General features: G+C 39.0%; 1 protein-coding gene across 1 annotated transcript in view; it reads right to left on the bottom strand.

The window, feature by feature from the left end:
• Positions 1-14,506, bottom strand: part of LOC148810259 (polyunsaturated fatty acid lipoxygenase ALOX8-like) — a 34,642-nt gene extending 20,136 nt beyond the window's left edge. Inside the window, exons 1-6 of the mRNA XM_088909118.1 lie at positions 14,271-14,506; positions 5,086-5,281; positions 3,150-3,231; positions 1,201-1,323; positions 790-896; positions 149-321 (exon numbers count right to left, since the gene is read on the bottom strand). Coding sequence (XP_088765244.1) covers positions 149-321; positions 790-896; positions 1,201-1,323; positions 3,150-3,231; positions 5,086-5,281; positions 14,271-14,423 — 834 coding nt within the window. The 5' untranslated portion in view covers positions 14,424-14,506. The remainder of the gene's footprint in view (positions 1-148; positions 322-789; positions 897-1,200; positions 1,324-3,149; positions 3,232-5,085; positions 5,282-14,270) is intronic.
• Positions 14,507-15,178: the final 672 nt, after the last annotated feature.

Here is a 15,178-nt window from a genome sequence, read left to right as displayed (position 1 = left end):
AAAGTGCTTTGAGTGGAGTGTCCAGAAAAGCGCTATATAAGTGTAAGTATATAACCGCTATATAACCGCAATTATTAATTAATTATTATAAAGTAGAGGTCATTTTTATTCAAAAATATGTATTAATCCATGTGACAGTCATACTCACCTCCAGTTCTTCCTGAAGGGAGCTGGACGTTTCTAGGAATTCACAGACCATGTCGTTGGTAACTGGGAAGTTTGGGGGGATCTGTTTGCACTGTCTGATCAGTATGGGGTTGGTGCCATTTAGATACTGGTATGCAAAAAAACAGTCTTCCTTCCAATTACGTTGCACTTTCTCTGTATTAACAAGAAATATGTTTTACATTCAGGAAAAAAGTACTGGCACTCCAAGTGGGTTTGCATTGCTAAGCAAGGGCTCCCTGATTTTATTCAAGTACTCCTCAGCTGCTGTGGCCAGAGTCAGAAGTTATTGTTTTATGGGAGTTATACTACCCATTCTATCTTACAAGATGATATTCTATGAGCAACTGATGATCGAACTATACTTGAGGGAAAAAAATGCCCCCAGAGAGAGATCGTTTTAGTGTTATAAAACTAAATTGTAAATAGGATTGTTTTGTATTTTAGCATTATTAATGCTTTTATAACAAGCAATGTACATTTATACAGTCTGGCAATTTACTGAACCATTCTCACCAAAGATGTTTTAGATGGTTTACCCATTAGGAAATTAGGTAGTTCGGCATAATATGATGTGATTATGATGCTTTAATTTATAAAACGATCACTCAGATTATACAGTACCTGACACATCTGTCTGTTTGCAGTGCTTGTAGAATTTCTCATAAAACTGCATACTTTCCCAGGACCCCCCGGGGCATACAATCCCTCCCAGGCCAAGCTCCGCTAGACTGGGAGAATGAAATGGTCAGATAAATCTCAGAACCTGCCTTGCGGTAACCATATGTAGTCATCTCTTATTAGGACAACATTTCAGGTAGATGTGTGTATTAAGAATAGGTCGTTTCTTTTAACTATGGAACCTTCTCAGAATTTTTGAAAATGAAGCAATTTAAGGTCACTAAAACCCAAACTGTAAGGATGAAACTGAGGAACAATTTTGCATAACCAGGTTTCAAACCAAATAAAGTACCTGTACATATTTTTAAGCAAGTAACTTGGAGAATAAATTAATTAAAAAAAAACAGGTCTTACATTTTGCTACGTGAAAAATGAAATCCACTCTCTGTGATGAATGAAAACTGCACCTCTGAGGGCAAATCCTCTGGTGACCCAAAGTCCACCTGTTTTGGCACATTTTCCAGTTCAGTTGTCCAGCTGTGGGAGGAACATTTAAAACAAAGTAGTAGAGGGTCATGTGATTGGGATGAAGTGATGGAGACCAGAGACTGTATCTTTCATTACCAGTCCCCACTTGGTCGTGTTTCTCCCTATCCCACACTGAAATTATTTGAATCCATCCTAGATGGGTGGAACCAGGATAAATCATGGTACACACACTAATCCTTCCTTTTTTTTCATAACCGGGGAAGCTGATGAACCTGTCATGGCTGCTCTGTTCAGGAGGTTGGTGAGCCCCTTTTCTTCATTGAAAAGGAGGTGATTGCAGTGACCTCCTGGGTTGCAGATGTTCACACCAGAATTCAGCAATTGATATCTAGGCTGGACTTTGTTTCTAGCCATCGATGGGCTCGGAAAAAGATCCCAAAACTGATGCTGGAATGTCTGGAGCTCAGGACAGTGGAGCTGGATGAGCACTCGGGATGAGATGACATGTGGATACTGGGCATAAGGGGGGACACTCAAGGGCTCACCCTGGAGAACTGGACAAAACATCATTAGATTACCAGTAGACATTTCTGGTTAGCACCATTGACCATTAGAAACTGGTAGCTAATTTCTACTGGAACCAACCAGACGTTCTATTAAGGACTGCAAAACGTGATTGTGGAGTAGCTGCACTATATACAGTATGGAGGCATCATTCTCCCGGAGACACCACAAGACCCAGTTGTCTATTTCTTGGTTTCTCTGGGACAGATGACACTGTTACGGTGGAGATTGGTGCTCTGGTTTCTGATCATGATGGGAAAGGGGTGACTGCATTGACAAGCCTTCACAGGGCAGTTGAGGGGCTCCCAGTGTGGGTCTTCTGTCCTTCAGTGGAAGGGTCTCTTTGGGCAGGGATTCTTGTCTAGTTTTTGGAGTTGGGAAGATGTGCTCTATAAAATCAATTTGATTAATGTGGTGAAGAATATAACGTGTTTAATTTATGAGAAAGGTGCAGGTTTCAGCTTTCATTTCCCTCCTCTTCAGTTCTCTGTTTTAAAAACTGAATTGGCCCTTTTTTCTGGAAACATGTCCATCTACACACCTGTCTCATAATATGAAGAGGCTAGTGTTTTCACTGTGATGAACCAGCGCAATGTTGGTATTCCCAGATTTCTTGCCACGGAACTGAATGAAACGAACAGTACTAATTAACTCAACTAACATTTACTGTATTCACATTAAGCCAGCAGCCATATCACCCTGCAGCTCTCAGCTGGCTGCCCACTGGAGCTCAGCAGGGTTGAGCCTGGTCAGGACCTGAATGGGAAGCAATGGTTGCTGCTGGAAGTGGTGTTAGTGGGACCAGCAGAGGGCACCCACCCTGTGATTTGTGTGGGTCCTAACGCCCCGGGGACACTATACTGTAGTGGGCGCCGTCTTTCGGATGAGACGTTAAACTGAGGTCCTGTCTCTCGGTGGTCATTGAATGACCGGGCATTTCCCAATAAGAGTAGGGAGTTAGCCCGGTGTCCGGGCCAAATTTCCCCCCTCAGCCTTTACCGTGGCCTCCAAACTGTCCCCATGTATGATTGGCTTGCACTTGCCCTGCGATGGACTGGCATCCTGTCCAGGGTGTACCCTGCCTTGCGCTCGTTGCTTGCCAGCTAGGCTCCGGCTTCCTGCGGCACTGTATGATATAAAGCGGTTTGGCAAATAACATGACATGTATTCATATTGACCTGATTCAGATATGATTCAGCGATTTGTAATTCATTTTTCTCTAATGCCCAATAAGCAACCACAGGATAGTTTGTAGGGAGTGTGTACCTGTGTTGTTCGCTCCACACAGACCTGTGTTTTATCATACCTACCGATAACTGCTCCTGCGGTTCTCCAGCTCACTCACTCTGTGTTTCTGCAGGATGGGAAGTTTATCTTCCTGGGGTTTCTTAGCTGGTAGACAATGCAGAGAACATTTTAATGTGTAGACGTCCCTTAGTATTAAAGTTAAAGTTTAGTATTGCTAAACATGTTCTAATACTGATTTTAGACTGCAACAGTGCTAGATTGGGATGTTTTGTTTTTTGTGGCATTATTCCTATTCAAAGAGTAATATTATTGGTGAATAACTACATGCAACAAGTGATGCCATTTTTGCTTTAAACCAGTGATTCCCAATCCTAGTCCTGGTTTTCATTCCATCCCACCTTCATTAGAATTGAAGCCTTATTTGATCTAAGAAGGAACTATGAAATATCAAAATATTAAATATTTTGTTTCAAGTCACAATTTGGGGATTTTATTACACTTACAACACACAATGGTTAAAGCTGAAACTTTTAAGAGATGGGAACAAGCAGTTCACATTAATCACATTCAATTAATTATTGTTAAGTCAATGAAGGGTTAGATTGTGTAACAGAGAGCTCGGCTGGAATGAAACCCAGCAGGTGTGTGGCTCTAAAGTATTCACAAATCAATAAGATGTTCTGGATTGTTTAGAATAAATTATGGATCATTTAGTCCCTACAGTGGTAGAGGGCTCACATTTCAGGCAGCACTAATGAATCCATTTCACTACAGTTTTCTATTTACTAGCTGGCTTACTGTGGGTGCACACACAGTTAAGCTAGTTTTCATCACTCATACAAGCTACATACATTATATGCATTTCCCTTCATATTTGCTCCGTGCCTGTTGAAACCTGTTAGCAAACAAAATCCTCACATGCACATGGATTCAGATTATTTCCTTTATTACACTGATCTGTTTGTGTGTGGGACGTATCTGTCTTTCTTTCTGTATTTGTCGGATGGGCTTGGGAGAGTGGAGAGGCTTCTGTGTTTCCCTGCTGAAGGACCAAAGCTGAATTCAGGTTGGCTATATCATGCCTTAGTCAAGGCGCACACGTGCATTATCGCAAGTGCGGAAGCAACCATTTAAGAAGAAGCATTGACATGTACATTGTTTAAAAGGACATTTTGTTAAGATTTATGTTAGTGATCTGTGTGTTTTGATTGGTTTTATTGTGTATTTATGTGTTCATTCTTTTGAACCTTTCTTTGGTGTTGTCAAAGGGGGAGTAGTTTTCTTGCTTCACATTAGTTCTGGACAAGCTATACAGTAAATGGATGATTTCCAATTAATTCTAAAGATACATAATAGAGGAGACCCACACCATCCAACACAGAAATGTAGTGGACCACCCAGCAACCATTCTGCAGAGAAGCTGTGATGTAGAAGAGATATTGTCCCACCAAGTGAAGTAAGGGGGATTTTTAAAGAGGCCAGATTGTGCAAACCCAGAGTGGAAATGAATCATGACATCAGAACTTCTGTAAAGTTCTGAAAGGTTCTCCTCTACTTTTGTAAACAGTGATATTTGATTTTTGATGACCAAGTAGTCTGGACTGTGTTCCTCAACGCATCTGAAAGATGACATCTCCAGCAAAACTGTACCCATGTTCTTGATTCTTGATTCCACAAACACCATATACAGTACATCTTAGATGTCTAACCAGAGCCAGATATGCTTAGGTTCTGAGATTTTGCAACATCAAGCTACGAGGTGACTGCACTGATGTCATGTGATGAGATATTTAGCGGCCCTCAGAATAATCCAAAAGCAACTTCCAGTTCCTGCTACTTGTATGTGCTCAGTGTCACAATCACAGTCTATACAGTAAAATAAACTGCTGAAAACATTATTTTCAGTGAAGTTTACATTAAAACATTAAACAGTAGAAAACATTTGAATACCTGTATTCTTAAAACCCAGAAATGTCTTTTATAATAAGGAATGAATACCTTTGCCCTCTCTCAGCTCAAGGCACTCTTTCTCCTTCAGCCATCTATAACAGGGGAAGTTGTAGGTTTTCTCCTCAAACTCCACTGTCACCATCAAACAGAACCAGTCATCTCCAGCGAGAATGGGGGACTTTTCCAGCCTGATGAGCACAATCTCTCCCAGATGTTTTTTGCAAGTTAAATAGTACACATCAGTCTGTAAAGAAACACGCATGTACAGTATCATAACTAGATGTTTGTTTTTAAATTTGTACTTCTGTTTCTATGTGGAGTCTTTTGCAAAGATGGTAGATGTATAGTGTATAATGGATCTGACTCCTGAATGTAGTTTTCTAGTTTTCACATCATGGTAGCATCCTTTCCAATGGATTCTCCCAGAGTGTTGCAGGAAAGTCCATTTTAGATTCCGTTGCTTAACCAAAGTATTCCAAATCCTTGCCAAAGTCAGACCTGCTACCTCTCACAGAGTCAACAGCGATACACAAACCAGAGGAAACAGATGAAAAACTACTTGGAAAAGCATTTAATACTGATAAAAGGAGGCAATTCTTTACACAAAGGGTTGTGGGAGAATGGAGCATGTTGCACACCTCTTTTGTTGAATTCAGATGTTGGCATAATCTCTTGTATTCTGTTTTACTTTCTTATTTTGCACTGAAGGATATTTTTCTATTCCTGAAGCAATGCTACATCCTGTATCAAGTATGTTATGCTTCATATAGTTTCTGACATCTTTTTATAGATTGGGTTGAACACTTTCAAAGCTGTGTTGTTCTTTCACTCAGACAGAAAGAAACAAAAACTATAGTTGTACAGAGGAATGCTCTGCTTAACCAGTGTTTATTTGTCTGTTTTCCTGTAGGGCTATGCTAGTTCAATCCTTTTTCAGTACATTACAGCTGGATACTACAGAAGTCTTATAGCCCCATGGAGAAAAATATTATAGTGATATTACAACATAATATTACATTATTTCACAATAATTGTAGTATACAGTATAATGTTTAATATAGGGGAGAGGTGTACTATACTTAAAACTTAGGATATAGGATTTCGGAGTCTGGTGAAGACAAACATCTAAAGGAGAAATAGTTATTTTTTCTTTTTAAAAAAGTTTATCAAGACCCCCTGCCACATTACAGTGCTGTGCACAAATTCAGTTTGTAGGTCGTCTGGACCTGGGCTTTTGATAAGGTGTACCCATTGTCCATGCCTTGCAGTGTCAGGCAGTTTATCACAAGTGCTGCAGCATGACAAACATCACCTTCTCTCACAATCATACACACTGATGTGTGTCAAGGCATTTTTTATATTTGATATTTTCAAATAATCTTGTGCAGGACTGCACTTCTCTCTAAAACTGCCAGTTGGTGCAGTGAATCCTCAAAGTACCACAGCTACATGCCAAAACAGCTGCAGTGCACAGCCACGCGAATACCAATATCAGATACCCAGACTACCAGAACGATGTATTGCTGGTTCAGTGGTAGAATTCTTGACAGAATAATAAAGACTCTATAAAAATAAATATAATAATTAACTTGTGTTCTTCACCTTCATTTTTATATACCACAGTAGGTTAAACATTTATTAATATTAATAATAAATGAAGTTCTGTCTAAATGATAAATACATGGAAATAGCATTTGAATAAAAATAATTGATTAACTGAGTTATTGGTTGGAATAATTTAATTAAATATACCAAAATTTCATTTAATTTAACACCAAAGCTTATTTGTAGTCATTTGTAATAGCTAAAAGAGCAGGGCACAGTCATTTTCCACCAACTTGGTTTTTGAACTGTAAATTATTCCTTCTTACTTCCAGGAGCTCGGGTTCAAATCCCACCTCTGGCTATCAACAATCATCTTTTTAATGTTTTTTTTCAAAGCATAACTACACTTAATTAAAAGTGTCTGAGACAGAGAGAATAGGGAAGTGAGTGAGAGAGACAGCACTTTTAAAGCATTAAAGGATTTTGAATCTGTGGGAAATGGTACCTCAGTGAGCTAAAATACTGACTTAAAGGTCTCATGCTTCCAGGAGCACATCATTCCCCTGACTCATATTCTTTACATTATGTATGCATTACTTCACGAAAAGAAAGAACAAACTGTCTTTTTATGTTTATTTGGTTTCCTCCTATCACTTAGATGTATGTAACAAAAACAGGGATGATGGGTATGGGGTGAGGGGGAGGTGAGGTGTTGCCGATTTAAGGAGATAACAGGTTGCATGATGAGCCATTGTTAAGGAACCTTATGAAATCTGCTTATCAAACCTGCAATAAAACTGAAGGGATGGTGTTGTGGGAAATCCTTCATCCAGGGAGCAGGACACAGTCTTTGTGGATTCAGTTGTTTTATTGAGCTCAATAATGACATCAACGCACGTTGGGTCTGCCCCGCAGGACAAACAAACCGCAAGGGTTTCCCAGCTCTTATATACAGATGCAGCCATTCAAAATGCGCGGGCGATACCGCATTATTTTCCGGTACGCTGTACGCAGTCTACCGCGAGTTACCGGTAAATACCGCTAGCAAAATAATAGTATCCGGAATTTCCGCAAGGTGGAGCTAATAAAGCTCAACCTCTCATGTTTGAGCTGTAGCCATCAAAGTCTTTAACGAAGATATTACTAATAGTATTAATAATAAATGACCTTGGACAAGCTGTAAACTCAAAGTATTGCCCTGGTCCACATTCTTTTTTTCATTGACCGTCTTTGTAAAAGTAACACCACAGCATTTCGCAATCACGCATTTTTTTCCAATCATGCAAAGTACAGTAATTTTGGAGAATTGATTCACCATGCCTTTCACATGCTCATAAAAGAGATTGATTTAGGAACATAAACATATTACCGTATGCAAACTGTACTGTATACAGTATGTATATGTATATTTAATGTCTTAACTGTGCCCGTTTAAGTATTGAATATTTATATGGAATTTTACCACTGAAGGGAAATCTTAGTGCCTGAGCATAAAAAGAAGAGGAGCATACTGCAACGCGTGTGAAGGCCATAAACGATATTAATTTTGGAACATAAACATACAGTATATGGCTGGTCTCGGTACTTTAAAGAAAACATACACGAAACATGGTTTCATTATGACCAGAATCGGTCTTGAGATATTTTTAACTTGATTTACAGTATTTGAGAGGTATGTCTTGACACCGATACTACGTAAATACTGCTCACGTACTGTATATGTTTCTAGGTTTATATTATGCATTTCATACTGTCAAATTACTTTTGAGCAACTGATAAGAAGCGCGAAACGGTATGCCCAGGGCGTTTTAGTTTCGTTTTGTGCGGGGACTGCTTTAACTATATTGCCGTGGATTGATTAGGGATATCAAGTACATACAAGTCATTTTTTAAATGTTGTAGTTCGTCTTGTAAAAATGTTACGAGAACATCATCTGTCAACAATTACACAGGTTCTGTTTCCATATTGCGGATTTTGGTTACGTAATATTATTTTCTAATTTCACGTTGTGAATATATGATTTGGGCAAACAGAGCCGCAAAGAAGTACATTATGGGTTGTTGTTTTTTTTTGCAGTTTTATCTAGAACAAGCGATGCTTAAACCTTTGTCTGATTCTTGTGAAACTATCCACACGACAGTTACCTACAGTAGGAGTTGACTTCAGTGATGTCAGTGATGGGATGTTTCTAAAAATCCATCCTCTGTAAAATGTCTTCTCTAGTTGTCCTGCATATGTATTCGCTAATGAAGCTGTGTGTTCTGAGCCTGGTTCTCTACATTTCTGTATGAACCAGCTTAGAGGGCTAAAGACAGCTTGTGTTTAAATTGAGTGTAAGGTAATTTATGCTTCTAAAACTTATCATTCATCTTTAAATAAACTTTATTCTATATAGAGTTTTAAGTGAATAGGTAATTAGATTGCTCATAAACCTAATCGCTTTTTCTACATAAACACAGCGTGATTGCTCTCTGAAAATGCTTTTCCTTTATATTTAGGCTCAGATTTCAACTATAGATCGTATTATTATAAACTTTCTTGGAAAAATGTCTTTTATGTAAACCATGTTTGCTATAAATTCATTTAGGGCTAAAATACGTTCATTGTCTTCCAATCGAGTCGAGTTGACATTGGAAGCTTGCCACGCCCGGACTGTTACACCAACGTATTAGCATGTTAAAGCGATTACATTGAGGAGCCTAGCTTTTTAACTAGTAAGTACTGTACTTCCTACTTTGAAAATACCTGTGAAACCGGTTTAATTCATCACAGCCAGCACTCCCGCAGAGAGAGGGGTTGTACTCGTGAATGTCCGATGACATACAAGTGGAAAGATTACAGATTTTAATCGTCTTTTTTCTGAACCAGGGAAAATCTGAATGCTGAATGAATAAAAGCATTTTATTAAAAACGCGTTTGCGTTTGTGTGGTATTTACTTTGGTCCCTTTTAACTGTTTTTCGATCTACTGTATTGCTTTGAGATGCCACTTTTAAAGGTGATATGTAAAATAAAGTTTTTTATTATTGTTATAGAGAAACATGATCAGATTTTCCCTGGTTCAGAAAAAAAGATCTAAAGTGCTACACCTTACTTTCTTAATTCGATGTATTTAAAGCAGTGAACTACTGTAGGTGTAACATAACATTCAGAAATACAATCGAGAATAGTTTTGTGGTGTTTGTTTAGATGAAACGTTCCTAAAACGTATAACGTAACAAAATTAAAGACGATTAAAATCTGTAATCTTTCCACTTGTACTGTATGTCATCGGAAAGTTTCTGCTTTGTGTAAGGATGGTATTAAAAAGTAATCTTAAGTGGTGAGAAAGCTGTGCTCAATGTATTTAAGGGACTTAAAAGTAAAAGGAGATGCTTCATATTGCTTGACTAATTTTAAAAACTAAGTTATAAATGCAGACGCTCCCTCGGTGCCGCGCCGGGTGTAAATATCAAAATATACACGAATATAATCATATCGTTATTAAATTCTTTAGATACGCGATTCCATATTATATTAGCAGCAAAAACTTAAAACTACCACTTTTTCACATGCTATTTCACATGTCAGTTAAATACTTCTGACTGGCTGACACCCTTCTGAAGTGGTTCCATAAGATCTGGTATACGGAAAAGAAAGCGTTGATAAAAAGGCCTGGATTCTCATGTATCTCAAAGGAACAGCTGTTACACCCAGGTTTTACGCTCTCTCTTTGTTGAATGAATGAAAGCATTTTATTAAAAACGCGTTTGCGTTTGTCTGGGTATTTACTTTGTAATCTGTCGTTTCCATCTACTGTATTGTTTTGAGATGCCACTTTTAAAGGTGATATGTAAAATAAAGTTTTTTATTATTGTTATAGAGAAACATGATCAGATTTTCCCTGGTTCAGAGAAAAGACGATTAAAATCTGTAATCTTTGCACTTGTACAGTATGTCATCTGAAAATACAATCAGTTTCTGCTTTGTGTAAGGATGGTGTCAAAAAGTAATCTAAGTGGTGAAAAAGCTGTGCTCCTCAAAGCGCTTTACAGGATAAAAACAATAACAACAATAGTGGCTGGGCAAACGATTTTTTTTTATAGAAATACAAAATGAGATACTGTATAATGATGTGCATGAACAAAGTTATACTGCTATTTTCCTTAGATACGCAATTAAAAAAAATAAATTTTTTGAATCCCCGGCGGAACACATTCCATAAGAATCAGCGCTTTTATACAGTATATCGCCTTTAAACACATATATTTAAACACGCGTTTACAATTTAAATTAAAACGCGATTCAAATCAATATAAATGTTTATTTTGTAACGCATAGGTGACTATTCATTGTTATTAAAAAGACTTAAATCCGATCATGTTGTGATATTTAGAAATATAAATTTGTTTGGTGCGAGTGAAGTTTTATTTAATCTCTGACCAAGGGAAACGTTTCATATTTCATTTCGTTAGATACGCGATTCCATATTATATTCCCTTTTAATCAAATTCTAAAAGTATGCTTGTTGACTCCGGTATCTCTTTAGTTAAAGACTTCGATACTTAAAATGTTTAGGGAGAAATGGAATACTGGTGTGTATTTTTTCTTTAAAGTACCGAGACCAGCCATATACTGTATGTTTATGTTCCAAATTAATATCGTTTATGGCCTTCACACGCGTTACAGTATGCTCCTATTCTTTTTATGCTCAGCTACTAAGATTTCCCTTCAGTGGTAAAATTCAATATCTACAACGGGCACAGCAAAGACGTTTACTGTAAGTCTTTCTACGACAGACCAACGGACCACGAGTGCCCCTGTCGGTCAACCAATCACGTACTGCGGTGCCGCGCGTCATCTTGCGTCACAATGCGCGACGCCACCTGCAGTACGCGTCTGTAACGCGCACTTTGAATGGCTGCATCTGTACAGTATGATCTCAGGAAGTTGTTTTGTTTCACAGCTTCATGTGTATTCGTCTTGCCCTTTGATATGTAGCATGAGTTGACTGGTTAGTCCTGTCTCAAGTCCTGTCCTTTGATGTGTTGCTGTCCTTTGATATGTAGCATGAGATGACCGGTTGGTTCTGTCTCAAGTCCTGTCCTTTGATGTGTAGCTGTAATTGTTGGAGCTGCTTAAGATATGTTAAGACAGCCGACACATTACACAATGTGCTTGAATTAAATTGTTGTGTTGAATACAGATAAATGATATATATATTTTCCATCAATAATATATATAAGTATGTTTTATGTTCTACTTCAGATGGGTCATTTTCTGCAGGGGCTGGGGGAGGGCTTATACTTATAGTTTGTAATAGCTTAAAGGCCCCTCTACAGGGTGGATATTAGACAACTGCAATTCTCGCCCTGTCGTGTATTTGGCTTTTGCCTTTTGCATGGCTGAGTGCTATGTTGACATGAGATTTAGCTTTCCTGTAGTCCAACAATGTCTCCTCCTGGTTTTGCGTAGGGCCCAAATCCAAGGAAAAGGCAGCCAAAGTAAATACAGTCTTCAGCTTGATCTGATCACAGTTATTTTATGAAAAAAGCAAACAGGGCTGTTTGCCACATAATCTGTTAGCAGAGTTTCTGCAGGCACTGAATCTCACAGTCACAACAAATAATATCCACTCTAGTGGCTACGAATTGAGCCAAGATACACTTTCTTTCAGTGTTGCATTGTAATAATGACGATAACTTTGGAGATATCGCTACGTTTTGGTTGAAATCATTTTCTGTCTACCCAAAATTAGCTGAGCAAACTCTGAGCGTCCTCATCCCATTTTCACTTGCCTATTTGTGTGAGGCTGGATTTTCTGCCCTTTTGAGAATCAAAAATAAGCACCAAAACACACTTGATGTCAAAAGTGACTCACGTTGCCCTCTTTTTTGTACAGTGTTGAGAATTTCAAAACTTATGGCAAATGTGCTGCACAAGAGAACACGTTGATGATTAATAATTGCTTACACTTATATAACGCTTTTCTAGACACTCCACTCAAAGCGCTTTACAGGTAATGGGGATCCCCTCCTCCACCACCAGTGTGCAGCCCCACCTGTATGATGCGACAGCAGCCATAGTGCGCCAGAACGCTCACCACACATCAGCTCTCAGTGGGGAGGAAAGCAGAGTAATGAAGCCAATTCATAGATGGGGATAATTAGGAGGCCATGATTGGTAAGGTCCAATGGGAAATTTGGCCAGGACACCGGGGTTACACCCCTACTCTTTTAGAGAGGCCCCCTGGGATTTTTAATGACCACAGAGAGTCAGGACCTCAGTTTTACCGTCATCCAAAGGACGGTGCCTACTTACAGTATAGTGTCCCCGTCACTATGCTGGGGCATTAGGACCCACATAGACCGCAGGGTGAGCGCCCCCTGCTGGCCCCACTAACACCTCTTCCAGCAGCAACCTTAGTTTTTCCCAGGAGGTCTCCTCTCCAGGTACTGACCAGGCTCACACCTGCTGAGCTTCAGTGGGCTGCCAGTTGTGAGTTGCAGAGTGATATGGCTGCTGGCTAATAATGTTGGAGGTGACCTTTTAAATTATATAAACTGAAGTTTAAAAGGGAATTGGGATCCGACTACCTTTATTCTGTTTAACTATTTTTAAGGTAAAAAATGTTTTTCTTTTTCTTTTCTTTTTCATTATTATTTTCTTTCATTATTTCAAATAATTTCTTTTTTTTCTTTCAATGTGTTTCTTTCATGTAAATTCACAAATAACAACTGAAGTAAAATAATTTAAAGAATGTTTACATAAAATAATGTATTATATACTGAGGGGGAGCTATAGTGTTGTGTTAACTGAAGGGGGACATTGTGTTTCAAGGCTGAGAACCACTGTTGCAGATCATTCCCATGCAGCTAAGTGAAAGTAGCACAAGATTGTGGCTCGGGGATTATAAAAACATTAAAGCTCTTTAAGACGTTCTCAAAATATGACAAATTACGGTGAGAAATAAGGAGGCGTGTGTGGAATGCTCTTCTTCAGTGTGTGCATTATGCTTCACTTGAGCTTCAGGTCCGCCTCACTCTCGTTGTAAAACGGGAGCCACCAGTGTAACTAGTCTAAATTCTGCCAGGCAAATTGTACTGCTGCACAGTGCACCTAACGTACTGTATGGCGAACACTATTCTTGATGCACATTCTGAGTGGCTGCATCTGCAGTTTATGTAAGTTTTGTCTAATAAAGTCTCCCTACAGATACAGCTCTTACTTAACTACAGATGCAACTATTCAGAATGTGTGACAAAACTACTGTTCACCTTATTACCATAGTGTCTGCTACGAAGACCAAACTCCACACTTCCCCGTAGCATTTCAGATCTCTTTTTAATATAATTTCACAGCTAAACACAAACATCACAGAACACTTGCGTGTCAAATTCAGATCTAGTTATGACATCAGTAAAACTCACAAGAAAGTGAATTAGGACCTTCCCTTCATTATTTAAATGCTGTATAACTTTAAAAGGAAAGAAAGATTTATATTGTGAACAATATTTTAAATAATAATTAATAAAACTAATAATTTCTTTCAGGATGTTTCAGATGACTTTAACTTTAGCAGATTTTCTGACAGTGAACTATGATTTAGATTTTTGTAATAGCTGGCAATGTTAAGTGACATAGCCTAACCTGCAAAGCAATGTGTTTTCACTTATAACTAGCATACACATCATTAAAGAGATACTCACTGCTCCTCTCACACGATCTTGACCCCCGTTGTCCAGTGTAAAGGTGTCACTTGTGTCATTGGTGCCGATCAGGGTGATACAAACATTGTCATTGGTTCCAGCAGAAGCTATGTCACCTGTGGTCACAGACACTTTACAAGTAAATGTGGCCATAGTTATTATTAGTTTTCCAGCGTATAGAGAGTATGGGCTACTTGTTTCAGCAGAACAAGAACTGTCAAGTCTCAAGTGTGTACTGTAACTCTTCAGTACAAGATGGAATTTAAGTACAGCTTCACCTGAATCCTCCCACTTTCTCCCCGCCCTCCACCCAACTGTCAAACACAAAATATTAAGCAGCGTTTGTGTCACACTCTTCTGTGTATTGGCAGGGATTTACAGTGCATTTCACTCATTTATTCACTTCCAGCTGAATAACAACCTTTTGTCTCTGAAACCCACTGCTACTTCAGTGCATAAGGGTAGATAAAATAATAATAATTACTAATATTAATTTCTTACACTTATATAGCGCTTTTCTGGATACTCCACTCAAAGCGCTCCACCACTCCCCTCCACCACCACCAATGTGCAGCCCCACCTGGATGATGTGACAGACGCCGTAGTGCACCAGTACACTCCCCACACACCAGCTATCAGCAGGGAGGAGAACAGAATGATGACACCAATTTATAGATGGGGATTATTAGGAGGCCATGATTGGTAAAGGCCGGGGGAAATTTGGCCAGGAAGCCTGGGTTATACCCCTACTCTTTTAGAGAAACGCCCTGGGAATTTTATTGACCACAGAGAGTCAGGACCTCAGTTATTTACAGTATAGTGTCCCCGTCACTATACTGGGGCATTAGGACCCACACAGACCGCAGGGCGAGCGCCCCCTACTGGCCCCACTAACACCTCTTCCAGCG

This window comes from Atractosteus spatula, unplaced genomic scaffold (assembly GCF_055471065.1).
Source record: "Atractosteus spatula isolate fAtrSpa1 unplaced genomic scaffold, fAtrSpa1.hap1 Scaffold_1, whole genome shotgun sequence".
Taxonomy (NCBI): domain Eukaryota; kingdom Metazoa; phylum Chordata; class Actinopteri; order Semionotiformes; family Lepisosteidae; genus Atractosteus; species Atractosteus spatula.
Note: the sequence above shows the minus strand (reverse complement) of the source record. Positions and strands in the feature narration are given on the sequence as shown.